General features: G+C 48.0%; 1 protein-coding gene across 2 annotated transcripts in view; it reads right to left on the reverse strand.

Moving 5' to 3' along the window:
• Positions 1 to 12,203, reverse strand: part of NGEF (neuronal guanine nucleotide exchange factor) — a 100,774-nt gene that overhangs the window by 64,522 nt on the left and 24,049 nt on the right. The window contains exons 2-3 of one of the 2 annotated variants that reach the window (XM_004773501.3): positions 7,186 to 7,519; positions 3,919 to 4,033 (exon numbers count right to left, since the gene is read on the reverse strand). In XM_004773501.3, the coding sequence (XP_004773558.1) occupies positions 3,919 to 4,033; positions 7,186 to 7,453 (383 nt within the window). In that variant the 5' untranslated portion in view covers positions 7,454 to 7,519. Of the gene's footprint in view, positions 1 to 3,918; positions 4,034 to 7,185; positions 7,520 to 12,203 lie in introns of those variants that run through there. The other variant, XM_013046340.2, reaches the window with a different exon arrangement.

Consider the following 12,203-nt stretch of genomic DNA (forward strand, 5'->3'; position numbering starts at 1 on the left):
GGGAGGAGGAAGAGGTGGGTACTTGCTTTCTCCCTCCATCTGAGGATGACTGAGAAGGAGGCTGTCTGCAAGCCAGGCAGGGAGCCCTCCCAGCGCCTGACCGTGCTGACGTCCCGATCACCAATGTCTAGTTTCCAGAATGAGGAGAAAAGAAAGGTCTGCTGCTGGAGCACCCAGACTGTGGTATTTGTTATGGCCGCTGAGCTGACTAATACATTTGTCCTGCCCCAAATGTGTACATTTTGTTGTCACGTAAAATTTCCTTCAGTAAGTCCTTTTCAAATGACCTTGATGAAAACTGCCCATAGGGACAATGACAAAAAAAGAGGGAGAGGTTCTTTGGGGCCTGCGCGAGAGGGACACTCTACGTCGTTCTCAGCTGCTCTCAGTCTTTGTACCGTGGAGGGTTCTTTCCTTTCTTTTTCTGTCTCTGTCTCTGTTCTGTTCCATTTGGATCATGGAGCCTTTTCCACACACAAATCTAGCAGACAGAATTATTTTCCCTGCTTAGAGCAAAAGAGGAATTTCCAACAGAAGTGGAGGGCTACGGGCCCTGGGAAAGTGATGACTGAAATTTAGCAAGAGATGCTAGGACTCAACCGCAGCCCTCTGAATGAGGGGCACAGCCCCCAAAGGTGGGGACACAGGACGGGGGCCAGAGCAGGGATTACATTTCTTTACACAAATAGAGGTCTGAGACTCCGAACGCCAAGGTGCTAATGATATGAAGCGTGAGCAAGGGAAGAGAGAGAATGGATGCTTCGCATGCATGGGACACACTAATGCTACCCCAGATGTGTCTCATCAAACACACCCTGATGTATCGTGGCTCCTGTGTTCCCCAGAGAAATTAATATTTTGGTTTTTACCTTTAAAAGCAATAGCTCAAAGCCCTGGGAGCCTGATGGGCCATTGGGAGGAAGTTTTTTTTTCTCTAGAAAACTTGTCCATAACAGGTATGTTGTGACTTACCCTGCCATGGAAATCCAGTTCAGAAGATGTAATAGAAACAATGATCACAATGGGGATCCTGAGATTGACCTAAAGAAGTTTTCTAGAACCTCTGTCCTTGCTAGGCCATAAGACCAAAGTTAAGCCCAGGGCTGGCTGGCCTGGGGAGGGTGCAGACGGGAAGGGACTCCAGCCATCCTCTCCTGTCCCCACCTGCACCTGCCTGTAGCTGATGCCAGCTGCCTGGGCTGTGCGTGGATCTCAGGATCTCAGGCAGACCACACACAGCACTCTTCTGGTGACTCTTAGTTACAAGCAGACAGTCTCTTTTGCTAGGTATTTCGAAAAGCTCCCTGAACTTGCTGCAAAGTACCAGCACCCCTCTTCTCCCAGCACAGGCCTGCCACAGCTGGGAAGCCTCTACCTACCCCCTGCTCCATATCTCCTGCCCCCTGAGCTGTTTGGGCCCCAGAGTGGGGCACCTGTGGGGTTCTCTGACCAGAGTTCTGTGGAATGTGCAAAGCTCTCAAGCCACTTTATGACTCCCCAAGTTTCTTAGCCTCTTTCTGCCAAGGTCCACCTGCCCCTAGCAGGAAGCCATCTTGGGTGGCTCATAGCCAGTTCCCTTCCTTGAGGTCCACACTGGGCTTCAAGAGAACATGTGCCTCTGCCTTGCCTTTGGTGTGGTTGCCCCTCACCCCCGGCTCAGCCCTTACCCCTCCCTTCCCATGAAGCTGTCAGCCAGCTCATATCTATTTGTTTCCAGGAGCAAGCCAGGTTCTGGTCTGTGCATCCTCCAGATTTCAGAGATTTCCAAGTGGATCTCTTGACCCCGCAAAGATGGGAGATATGACATTAATTTCAGATGTCAACTTGGTTGGGCCATGATGCCTTGACATGTGGTCAAATTATCTTGGCTGTTTCTGTGATGATGTTTTTTGAGACTATTTAATTGAAGGACTTTGAATACACTTTATCCTGTGGGTGGGCCTCATCCAAACAGTTGAAGGCCTTGCTAGAGCAAAGTGTAAGCTCACCGAGCAGAACAGAATTATGTAGTAATTCCCGGAGTGTCCAGCCACAAGCTCATCTAGAGGATTCTACACTCACCAAGATGCCACAATTGTGAACTGGTTCCTTACAATGAGCTCCCCACACCTGTTCCATGTCCTGCTGGTTTTGTCTTTCTGGGGATCCCCCCCTGGGAAGGAGTGGGCAGCTCACAGTTGGCCAGTCTCCTTCTCCTTACCCTCTTTTTTATATGGAAACATTTGTGTACTGGTTGGGAGATGACCACTGTCCTGGGTCCTTTTCCTTTCCCTGCTCCCAGGGCCCTTCCTCTACCTTTCTGGGACCCTTAGTAGAATGTTGGGTCCTGCTTGTCAAATATTTGTCCTGTCACTCCTGCTGATCCCTGGACGTGAGGGGTGAGCTAAGGTTGACCTCTCACGCACTGTCTCTTGGAGCTCCCAGTATAGGTGGGCAGATATTTACAGTGGTGATTTTGGCTCTTAAGCCAGAACAGAGGCGACAGGAAGCAGCTGACTTTAATATATAATTCCATGTAAGTGAATGAGGGCGTTGTTTATTTGTATATATAAATTCATTTTATTATTAAATTATATTACATATTTAAATTATTAAATTCTATATGTAAGTATATCAGATGTATAAAAATTATATATATGAATATATAAAATTAATGGCCGATGGTCAAAGTAGTATCACGAAGTAACAGGCTGCCTGTCACCTGGGTCTGGGACGAGATGCCTAGCCCGTACTTTCCCCGTACAAATACAGGAATGCTATTTTCCTGCAACCATCCAGGGATTTGTAGAAAGTATGAAGTTTCTAGGAACTTAAGGAAATAGGGAGAGACAGGTGTCCAGATTTTGCTACAGCGAGACTTCCTCATAGTGTGGCTTACAAACCAGCAAAAAATTGAAACTTCCTTGGGTCAGAGATTGCTGTTGCCTCCCCATATCCATTCTCCTTTATTTCTTAGTATGACATCCATTCACCGGGGGTGGAAACAGACCTGGTTTGAAAGAGACCTACATTTCCTAGTTTCTCTTGCACGTATAGGTGGCCACGTGACTCAGTTAATTTGGGCCAATGAGATATAAGCCTCAGTTATTGAGTGGGCTTCAGGAAGCTCCTTAATAGGAGAACAGAATAGACTGGTATGTGCCCCCACTCCCCTCTGCTTTCCTCCTTCACACTACCTGAACCGTGGCCGTGATGGCCGGAGCTCTGGCAATCACCTTGACAGCTGGGTGGGAGGAGACTGGGTTCCGGGAGGTACGAAGGAGCTACTGTCGCAACCCCCCAAGCTTTTTTCACTCGAGACCCAAATAGATCTCGGTCTCGTTAAGCTGTGTCATTTGTTTTTTTTTTGTTACAAGCAGCTAAATTTAGTCCTAGCTGATATAATACCCAAATGTCCAACAACAGTAGCATGATTAGTGAATTATAATTCAATCATACTATATAGATTATATTATAGCCATTGAACAATTGTGTAGAAAAATATTTGGTAACATTCAGAAGTGTTTGTGTGGCATACTATTAAGTCTGAAGACAGGATATATAGTAAGATCCTATTTTATGAAGAGAAAATGGACATAAACCATACAGGGAAAAAAAACTTTGCAATGGTTACATTAAAACCTTTCAGGTGGTGGTGCAATATAGAGATTTTCCTTTTCTACTTCTTGAAATCTGTAATATCTACAATTTCCTAGTTTTGTGATGAAAGAGTAGCAATGGGTTGTTATTTCTTTTTTTTAGAAAGGAGATGGTGGAGTTTTGCTTTTTTTTTTTTTTTTTTTAACATGGGCAACAAAAAGTGACTTTTTTTTTTAAAGAACCATGAGACACGCTTGCAGCCCTGTCAAAACTTTGCCGCAGCGATCCCTGCCACTTCTGGTGGCGAACCGCCCCTCCTGTCCGTTTGCTTTCTCTTACCTTGTTCTCTTGGCTCCTGGGTGTGGCTGTATTGGGATTTTCCACCAAGACATTCTGCTCTGGGGGAAATTCAAGGTCAGGGGCTCATTTACAGACTGTCCATTTTCCAGTGAATCTGTGACATTTAAGAAAGGCAGAGAGTTAGAAAAGTGCATCTCCCCGCTTTCAGGTAGTTCTCTTGGTGACAGGGACAGCAGCAAGTTCCCCCAGGGGGGAAGGGAGAGGAATGAAGAGGGGTGCTTTTCCTGTCATGCCCCCTCGAGGGGAATTTGCCACGGCTTGCATGAATTTGGTGACCTGGGATGCCATCTCTACAAAAATTATGATTACCATGTAAGAAACTTCCCTTGCTTATACACACACACACACACACACACACAGTGGGAGAAGAATATTAGAAATGAGATTGCAACTTAGATTAAAAAAAAAACTGGTCAATGTGTTAGAGGCCAATAAAAGCAGAACTACCAGTGTTGGTGTTCCTACTGGACTAAAATCATTTGCAATTTATCGAAATTTTAACATCTAAATTGACAATGTCTGAGATCTAAACGCTGTTAAATAATGAGCCAAGCTCCCTCCCCTGGGATGCCAGTCAGTCCGCATTGTAGTGTGACTTTGAAAAGGCAGCCCTTTAGCAGAGAGAAGTCAGAGCATAAATCTTCTTTTGTTTGGGAGTGGGCCAAGGAAGCCGGATGCCAGCTGATCTGTCTTGTCTGCCCCTTCAGGGACAGAGCTGGGGGGGAGTTTTCTCCTTGGACTCTGGAGCAGGAAGCTTGGGGTGGTCGAGGGAGTTACCTCCAGGGAAGTGAAACAGGGAGTCACTTTAAAAATAAAACTCTGAGTCTGATGAAAGTATTTATGGTCTGGACATCAATGGCATCTTTGACGATGGCAAGAAGTGAAGTGACCCTTGTTCTAGTCTACACCGGCGTCGGCATTCTTGGCTTGGCTTGGGAAGTCAAGCACTCTTTCCCCCTTGACTCAGTTTCCCTCTCCAGGCTCATTTCCAACTAGTCCCACACCTGCCTTTTCTCAGGCTCAAAAAGACCCCCAACCCCTGACCCGTGGGCAGCTATATTTCTTTTTCCTTCTTCTTGTAATGCTTTAACCCTGAGAGATTCGATAGGGCCCTGCTAGCCACATGCGGCTTAGTTTGCCCTTGAAATGCGGCTGATATGACTCAGGAAGTGAATTCTTCATTTCTTTTTAACTTACATTAATTTAAATTTAAATGTAAAAACCAGTACTCAGTTTAGTTACCGGAAGACTTTTAAGGCTATATGGAACAGTCTGGGCATGCAAATCTGCTTTTCTGACTGCACATTTTATGAATCCTAAATCCAGATCAAATATTTCCAACAAAAATATTCCACAGCTTTCAAAGACATCCTGCAAAAAAAAAAATTGCAAAATGTCTCATGATGAACTTTTTATATCAGTTATTGACTATATGACAGTACAATCATATTTTGGAGGCTTTGTGTTCAATAACACATGTTGTTAGAGTGAATTTTACCTATTTCTTTTTACTTTTGTTAACGTGGCCGCTGGGAAATTTGAAACAACATATGCGGTTTGCATTATATTTCTGTTAGAAAGAGCCTCCCTAACCTCCTTCTCCATCTGCACAGGCTTTGGACTAGAAGGATCTGAACTCCAGGCCACTCACTAGCTATATGATTTAGGGTAAGTGACTCAATCTCTTTGTTTCAGTTGTTGTTGTTTTTAATCTGTAAAATGGGTAAGGTAAGAACACCCATAACACTGAATACCTCCAAGAGCTCAGCTAACACTGAATACCAGGTTAGCTCCTGTTCTGTCTCTGGCCATGTCCCCCTCAAGACGCCGCTAAAGCTTCATCTCCTTTGGGGAATCTTTCCCAACCACACCTGAGGGGTCTTGTTCTTCGCCTTTATCTTTCCTATAAACCTCAAGGCATTGCTGGCTGTCGATGACATCATTACAATATTGCTGGGTCCCTCAAGGGCGGAGACTCAACTTTCTTTGTGTAGGATTGTGTTTCTCACTTTTCATTTCATAAGATTTTCGAACATCCCCAAAGTTGAGAGGGTCGTATGACAGACATTCCCCCAGCTTCCACAAGTATAGCATTTCCATCGTATTTCTCTTGCTCTTAATTCGGTCCTTGATGCGTAATTTTGTGTGTCTGTAGATAGTAAACAACCAAGGATTGCCACCTCTCCCATCAAGCAGGGGGAGTCTTGACCTCTGGGATCCCTGCTGCATTGGGAACAAGTCTGAGTCAGCCTGCTGGAGGTTGAGCAGAGACTAACCCACCTTGATCAACCAGCTCACTAGCTCCCAGCGAGCGCAGCGAGACTTCCTTGACCTTCCAAGCCCACATGAGCCACCAGAGGACTGCAGAGGTGAGACAAAGCAGTCCAGACAGAAAAACCACCCGATCAACCCCCAGAATCACAAGAAATAATAAATATTATAGTTTTTTCTTTATATATTGAGGGTGATTTCCTATGTGGCAAAAGGCTCCCCGATACAGAGTTCAGTGGATGTCTTGAATGAGTTCATGGGTTCATGCCACATCCAGCAAATGGAGGATTACAGACCATCTCGTGGCAGGTGCCATACCCCAGGCGCTAAGAAACTAGCACCTAGTCCACACCCCCAACGTGCTACCCACTCAGGCATGTGGGCAAGTCACAAAGAAAGGAATTTGTAGCTCTGACAGCCCCCCACCATTTGTAAAAGTTTCTGAACCATATTCTGCTCAAGGAATATACTTTAAGCAGATAAGATGTGCTAGGGACTCACTGAAAAGATTAAGGGACCCAACTGCAAAGCTCTTATTGCCAAGGTATTTATCTCAGATACTTCCAGTGCAGCAGAAACTCGGCCCATCCCAGCAACCATGAGAGAGAACAAAGATAGGACCTCGGCACTCAGGAAACTCATGTTCCCAGATATCCCCAAATGTGGACAGCTCCAAGCCTCCCTGCTAGAAGGCATGGACGTCTGGGGGTGTTTTGTTGAGTCCTGGAACAAGATGTTTCTTTTAAATAGAAGCCAGTCTTACTGTACAGTTTGGGTCGACACTTTCTCCTGAAGTGCCCATGTCATATTGTGGGAATTGAATCCTTTAGATAACAGCTTCAAAGTGTTTCTTTTGCTAGACCTGTCCTTGATAGTCTTCAAGGCCTTTTACTCTTATTTAGTTGGGCCCCTTCAGTCCTGATGACTCCACCTGGCTAGCAGGGGAGAGCGGTGCCAGCTGTCCCTGGTACTCACCTGCCTGGTGGGGGGTATTTTGTTCTGGAGCGTCTCTGGCTTGGCCTTTGCTTTTGTGTTTCACGGTGCGGTTGAAGGTGGAGTTTCTTTGAATTGGGAGGTAGCGGCCAGGTTCTCTGTCTCTAGTCCCTTGGTTGGCATGGCATGTTTTCTCATCTTCTGAGAGTAACTCAGGTCTCCCCTTGTCCCACCCATCGTCAGTCTCCTGGGAACCGCTCACCAATTCCTTCCAGGGCTTTTCCGAACCTTCAGATCCCCTGGTCTCCATGGAAATTGGTCCAGTTGTTTCTCAGCAGAGCGACTGGAGATGGGTAACCTCTCCAGCTTCACGAGCCTGAGTGATTTGGAATAGAAAGAGAACAATTTTCTGTTAGGGTCATCAGGCTAAATGTGCTATTCAGAGTCTGGTCTTCCACTCCTATTGAGATCTAATGATATTTGGAAGAGTCTGCACATCTGGGCGACCGCATCTTTCTCAATGGAAATTACAGTTTAACCACTGCAATTTGGATGCATTCATGTATCATTTTATAATTGAAGTTTGTTTATTCTATTCATAGGACGCACTTTTGGGGAAAATGCTTAAAGCGGCTTGTATAACTAGCTTTCAAGTAAACATCTTCTGAGTCATTCAAGAGAAGGAGTAGCAAAAACAGTGAGGAGAATGCCGGGAAACCAAAGTAAGGAAAGGGAAGATGTACAGACATACCCAAAAGTAAAGTCTTGGGGAGACTCAAAGACGCTAGCAGCGAGAGACGGTCATACAACAGTCAATTCAGAAGTGGGAAGACTTGAATCCTCTGGGGACATACCTCTCACCACCTACTGGTGGCTAGGTTGAGTTGGTAGATTTGTGGCCTTTCTGATAGGGTGATTTTTTACAGAAGCTGTGGGAACGAGCCCTTCCCCACCCCACCAGCTGGGGTAGCAGAATGGTTGCCTCCCTCTGGGGTGACCATAGTGGATAGCATCGGAACCCAGGAAAAGGGGTGTAATCAATTTATACCAGCACTGTCCAGGCAAACCCCATTTCCTTCCCAACAAGAGCCTTCCAGTGTAGGGGCTTTTGGAGTGGTGAAGGACAGGATGGACCCTTGAGTAGAGTGTAAGCTGGGTGAGATGGCGTGCTAGACTGGAGAGCCATGCTAGGCTCTCTGTGGCTTCCCATCCATCTGAGGGTTCAGAACCTGGGCTCCCATGGACTCTATGTAAGGGGTATATACAGTGTATGCAGAGGTTGTATCTATGTGAATATATCTTTCTTGATTACAGCTGCAGAACTTCCATTATGCTTTCAAAGAGTTTAGAGACTTAGGGAAGATTTTCTTATCTGGTTCTGTTTTCTTCTGTAAAAAAAAATGTGAAGGATGGTGCTGGACTTGAGGCACCCCTCCCCCATCCCGCCGCACCCCTCTGCTTACAAGCAGGTGCCCTAGCGACCCCAGGTGCTGCCCTCAAGTTCTCATGGGTGAGTTCCCAACTCTCTCTTCTTACCCTCACCCCCGTCCAAAAACATTTCAGGGCAGTTGGGCAGGTGACCTTAGAACATTCAGGAAGGGTGGCTTCCCTTGCTCCAGGCAGAGTTATCTTTGTTTACCTAAGTCAGGAATTTGGACTTTCTGGTCAGGGAGATTTGAGGACTGAGGACTGCTCTGGTTCCTGGAACTAGCTACCTAATGACACAGAAACAGAAAGTTTGTTCTGGGGTGTTGCCTCCTTTCCTACCTGCCTGCAGGTCTGGTGGTAGTCCATTGATGACCCTGCCTACAAATAATCAGCCAAGCAGAAACAAGTGTTAAAGTATTAGAGGTTAGGGAGCAATAAGACAAGGGCCTGCCCTGGGGCAGCAGGGCCCAGTTTGTGAGGAGCTGAGGAGCTCCTTCAGCACCATGGCCAGCTCTGGGACCCCAGCAAACCCTGGTAGTCCCAGCATCCATGTCCTGGTCCATAAATGCTGGGGTGTGCCCTGTGGGATCTACTGGAGAGGCCCTGTCCTCCTAGCTAATGCTTTGCTTCAGAGAGTAAAGCTGTGATTTCAGGAGGCCAAGAAAGACCACATAGAGGCCAAGAGGTCACATTTGAGGGGAATCCCTCACAGGACTACCTGGCAGGGCAAAGTTCATAAACGTGGCAAGAAATGCACAGCTTGCAGGCAGGAGGGGCCGTTTCCATTCATACCAAATTGAATACCAGTCAGCAAGGGGATGAGAACCAGAGAAAGAATGAAAGGTTTCTATCCTGGCCAGATGGAGGGGGGACCTTCTGCCCTGCACTCTGGTTGGGAACGGGGAGGGAAGACCCAGGAGGGCCAAGGTCAAGGTCATCATAAATCTGCTCTCTGGGGCCTGGGGCATGGAGGGGGTGGATTAAGACCATAGGCAAGGATAGATTTCAGCTTTGGGGTTCAGAGCTGGCCAAAGGCAGAGCAGCTGCTCTGAGAGGCAGTGACTTCTCTGTCACTGACAGCAGACAGAGTCTTGATTTTAAGAACCAATGACTACCTACCTACCAACATCCCTTTCTCTCCTGTTTCACTTGCCTTTGTGCCTTCGAAGGGTATACCTTTGATCTGGGGGCAGAGGACAGGTGGGCAGAGGTCCCGTGGGTGCAGGGTGAGGCAGGGAAGTCAGGAGTTAATTGTGTGTTGGGACCAGTCTTCGGAGGTCTGTGAACTGGGTCAGAGAGTCCCAGCCGCATCCTTGATGATGGTGAGTGAGGAGGTGGCAGGATCCCAGAAGCTCTGGGAGGGCCACTGGGCTGGGGGCCCCCAAGACCGGAGGGCAGGTATCACTCAGGTGTGGCTGGTAGGGGCTGGGGCAGGGAAGATATGCAAGCGGAATGACAGGATCAGCGACACACGGTGGTTTGGGGCTGAGCAGGGAGGGGCCATCCCCGCCACAGGCCAGAGTGACAGTCAGGCCATTGCCTGTCATTGCCGTCAGGCAGTCTTCTCTGGGTTGGAACAGGCTGATTGGAGGACGTACAGTTGAAGCACCTCCCAGGAGGAGTGTGTGCTCCTGGACATCTTTGACCAAAGCCCTGAACACAGACTGGGTTTTGGCATTGAAGGTGATTATTATTATCACCTTATCATTTTAGGTTTAGGATTATTTTAGGTTGCTTTTTTAAAAATTGAGGTACAATTTACATATAATGCAATTTGCTCTTGTTGCCGTGTGGTTCTGAGTTTTGGTGAATGCAGTTTGACGTAACCACCACCCTAATCAACATATAGGCCACTCCAACACCCCAGAAGTTCCCTGTGCCCCGCTGTCATCAGCCCCTCCCACACCATCTGCTGACTATCACTCTATACACGTTCCTTGTTTGCCTTTTCTGGGCCGTCCTACAGATGGGCTGACACAACATCTGGTTCCCTTTGGTTGGCGGGATCCACTTGACATTCAGCCCGCCTGGGTGAGTGCTGATCGCCAGCGTTGACTGCACATTGTTGTGAGATCATGGAAGCCTGTGTGATATATGGTGAAGGGCATTCGGCTGGGAGGCAGGGGACTTGGGTTTGAATATCCACTTTCTGTAATCACCTACTCATGCTGGGCGAGTATGGGCCTCAGTGTCTCATGCAGAAAACATGGCAGTAGGTGGGTGTTCATGGAATGCTTAGCTAGCTCTCAAAATCTGAGATCTAGGGCAGTGGGAAGAGACCCTCAGAGGGAACCTCGTGGCCTGATGAGAGCCCCGAGGTTGCTCTCAAACCATCCCTATCATTTTCTTTACACGAAGGTTCTCTGAAACCCTGAGAAAATGCATTCCAACTTTAAGACAGCACGCACACACACACAATTTGCGAAACTCTCAGAACAGCAACTCTAATTCCACCTCAATTATTGCCTATTTCAGGCAACTGTGCTCTACATCTGAAATATTTTATAATCACTTGAATTCTTCTAAATCCATTAACTGTTGGAGAGCCCAGCAGCCCTCCTCCCATCTCCTCATGTTTTTCTTAAACTCTTCAGTAGCGTGAAGCCCACGTGTTTCCATTCCACATGGCTTTGGAGTGGAAAGGCACGGGGCACGTGTGCGGTTGGAAGCTGTGTTTGCACGCCATCCGTCCACTCACTCAGTGAGCACCGCCAGGGTGCTCTCCATGCCTGGCCCCTGTGGGTGCAGCGGACACATCTCTGCCACGTCTGCCCCCAGTTCTCCCTCCAGAAGCTTCCGAAGGGCAGGACTGGGTCTCTTGTTTGGAGCTCTCTCTGGTGCTGGGCACACGAAGGCCACTGGCTGTTTGGAACAATGGATGAATGGATGCATGGTTCCCTGAGGTCCATGTGATAATCACCACTATTTTCTAGATAAAGAAGCTGCAAGTCAGAGAGCCCTGGCAGCTTGCCTGGGATCACACAGCTGGTCCGTGGTTTGGTGAGGCTCACACCCTACCTGTTGCATTTGTTGGGGAAAACCTGAAATCCCTGTGATGTGGTTGAAAGATGTCATTGTAAAGATTGGTTGAAGGCTGGCAAGGATGAATCAGAGGCAGGAGTCGGGGGGGAGTGGATCTAGGCTGTTCTCTGTGCTAGCTGTGTGGCTTCAGGCCTATGAGACAAGAGTGACTATTAAAGCTCCTGGCTTTTGGCTGAGGCCCAGGGGACCTCCCTGCATGAGTCAGCGGCCTGGGAGGTCAGGGCACATGGGAGAAGCTGGTGGGGAGGGGAGAGGAGAGCTGGCTGCAAGCCCAGCTGCGGCGACTCAAGCCAGCTGCTGGGGCGGGGGGGCTGATGGTGGCGTGGACATGGGGAGGTGTATCCCCTACACCAGGGCTTTTCAGATGTGTGTGTGAGGAGTCACCTGGGGCTCTTGTGAAGACAGATTCTGACTTGAGACATCCAGGGCGAGGCCAGGGATGCCAACCCTGTGAGTCTGTGGACTAGCCTCGAGCAAGAGCCTTGCGGAGAAGGACCACAGCACCTTTAGCAGTTGTGGGAACAGGAGCCTCCAGGGACCTCAGCCCCAGGCTGCCCCTTGTTTTGGCCAGGGTGGGTCATGTCCGCTGC

Source organism: Mustela putorius, unplaced genomic scaffold (assembly GCF_011764305.1).
Source record: "Mustela putorius furo isolate JIRA1106 unplaced genomic scaffold, ASM1176430v1.1 tig00000275_pilon_pilon_pilon, whole genome shotgun sequence".
Lineage (NCBI taxonomy): Eukaryota > Metazoa > Chordata > Mammalia > Carnivora > Mustelidae > Mustela > Mustela putorius.